Source organism: Rhagoletis pomonella, unplaced genomic scaffold, assembly GCF_013731165.1.
Source record: "Rhagoletis pomonella isolate Grant_MI unplaced genomic scaffold, Rhpom_1.0 Rhpom_scaffold_08780, whole genome shotgun sequence".
In the NCBI taxonomy this organism is placed as follows: domain Eukaryota; kingdom Metazoa; phylum Arthropoda; class Insecta; order Diptera; family Tephritidae; genus Rhagoletis; species Rhagoletis pomonella.
This window is the reverse complement of record NW_023467308.1, coordinates 1215-3451: the sequence shown is the minus strand read 5'-3', so window position 1 is coordinate 3451 and position 2237 is coordinate 1215. Positions and strand designations below refer to the sequence as shown.

The following is a 2237-nucleotide window of genomic DNA, read 5'->3' as shown; positions in this document are numbered from 1 at the left end:
AACCAAAATTAGAGGACTATTGTAATTGGAATAACTTCCTTCAATTAAATCGTTATCTAGTAATTTATTAACTTGGCGAGTTATCTCTTCACGTTGGGAATATGGCAGACGATAATTTTTTACATATACCGGGTCAGTGTCAGTCAACCTAAGTTTCTGTTCATAAAAATTGTTTAATGTAATTTTGTCGTTGTCAAGAGCGAAAATGTCGGCATATTTTATGCAAAGGTCAAGTAAATTGCTGTTAGCTTCTGTAGGGATTTGGTTTTTTAAAATATTTATTAATTCGTTCGTTCGGGGGTCTTCTGTCTTGGTCTTATTAATTGAGTAAACGTGATAGTCGGAAAGTTTTTCAGTCCGAATATTTACATTCTTTACATGTTTACTTCATCTGTGGTATTTATAATTTTAATAATTGGGTTACCGCCATTAACTATGCATCTTGCTGTGAATACACCGTGTTCAACTTCCTGCGATTCTACAAAAAGTGGATCCGGCGAATTGCCAAAATTGAAAATTCGATAAACTTCGCATCTGGGTGGTATGATACGAGTGTCGCTTTCGGTTCCGTGTAGGATTGGTATCGCGACTTTTTCATTGCCTACCCAGAAGGAAATACAATTGCTTGCATAGCTAATAACGCATTTGTTACTTTTTAGAAAATCTTTACCCAGTATACCATTAGATGGTATGTTAAAATCATCGCTTACTACATGTAACGTATGTTTAATGTAAAAATCAGTAAAAGTCAAGTTTATGGTAATTGTACCTAACGTAGAAACTGTATCAGAAGTGACACCGGTAATGTGAATTATATCGTTCGTATTTATAGAAAAATGTTTATCAATGCTAGAAAATTTGATTAAAGAAATGTCGGCTTGCGTGTCGACTAAAAACGTACAAAATTTGTTTGAACCATTAATTCGCAATTCAATAAAATCAGAGTAATTTAGATTTAGACAGTATATGCCTTTTGTTGAAAAAGAAGTATTTAGTTGTCCATTTCTTCCGCCCTCAGTGTTCGCTCCTGAGGGGCGTGGGCGTTTAAAGCGCGCACATTAGCATTACTGCGTGAATTTGGACGTCTATTACTATTATTGTTGCTGTTATTGTTTCGATTGTTGTTTGATGACCGATTCCTATTATTGTTGAAATTGTTACCGTTATGCCTTGAACCGTTATTGCTGTACCTACTGTTATCAGCGTTATTATTGTACCTATTGAAATTTGAGTTGTTTTGTCTGAAATTGTTATTGTTGTACCTATTAAAATTGTGCCCTCTGAAACTACCTCTAAAGCTATTTGGCCTATTTACTCGGGATCGAAACGCTAACACTTGCCGCTCTTTCACTTGATTATTTTGTTCGACTATCATTTTTGCCACTACGTCCTTTGAATCACTGAAGGTAGTTGACGATAAAATTGATTTGACCAAATCCGACCGAGTATTGAGTCTACAAACGTTTACTGTTTGCTCGACTGCCATTTCATGAGCCTTAGACTGTGTCATACCTTCAATGATCAAAAAGCGCTCTAAAGCATCCGAAAGCTCCTCGACACGCTTAGCAAATTCCGTATAATTGTTGTTTATGACATGCAAAGATGCAATTTTCCCAGCTACAACTTTCGAGTTGTCTGGCTTTATTCTATTTCTCAACGCATCTTTTATTTGACCAACTGAACTAACTTCTGTTGGAATTGCTTCACGTGCCTTGCCTTCGAGTTTCGATTTCAAAAATGATATAAAAGTCATATTTAAGTTTTCATCTGCAAAATCTTCAATTAAATTAATTTTGTCTATAAACGATTCAAGTGCTAGCGGATCTCCATTGTAATTTTCCCTAATGATTGAGGCACAAAGACTAATAAACGATTTTTTCTGTTCAGGGGTAGCCATGTCTAAAAATTCTTGAAAATATTTAGAAATATTTGGTGAACTGGTAGCTGTTGACGGCTCGTGGGATATTGTTAGCAGATCTTTAAAGGATGGAAGTGAAGTACTTCTTTTAAGACGGAATTGTACCGAAGCTTCTGACTTGGCGTCACTAAATTCTTCTTCTGACTCAGAGTCAGCTAAGTCTGATTGGCAAATTAGCGATAAGCTATCAGGTGGAATCCTAACGCGACAATTCAGTTTATTAAAGCACTTTGCTAACTGTTCCTTGCAACGAGCTAATTTAACTTGGACTTCTTTGAGATTACAGGTATGGGCCGAACTATTACCAATAACTAGTAAT

The 2237-nt window shown here is 35.8% G+C and overlaps 1 protein-coding gene across 1 annotated transcript; it reads right to left on the bottom strand.

Moving 5' to 3' along the window:
- Nucleotides 1–991: 991 nt before the first annotated feature.
- On the bottom strand, nucleotides 992–1716 carry LOC118756101 (myb-like protein D; the record flags this gene model as incomplete). The annotated part of the gene is made up of 2 exons (XM_036490890.1): nucleotides 992–1217; nucleotides 1341–1716. Coding segments are annotated over 2 exons (602 nt in total), but the record flags the coding sequence as incomplete, so codon positions are not given.
- Between the last annotated feature and the right edge of the window lie 521 nt (nucleotides 1717–2237).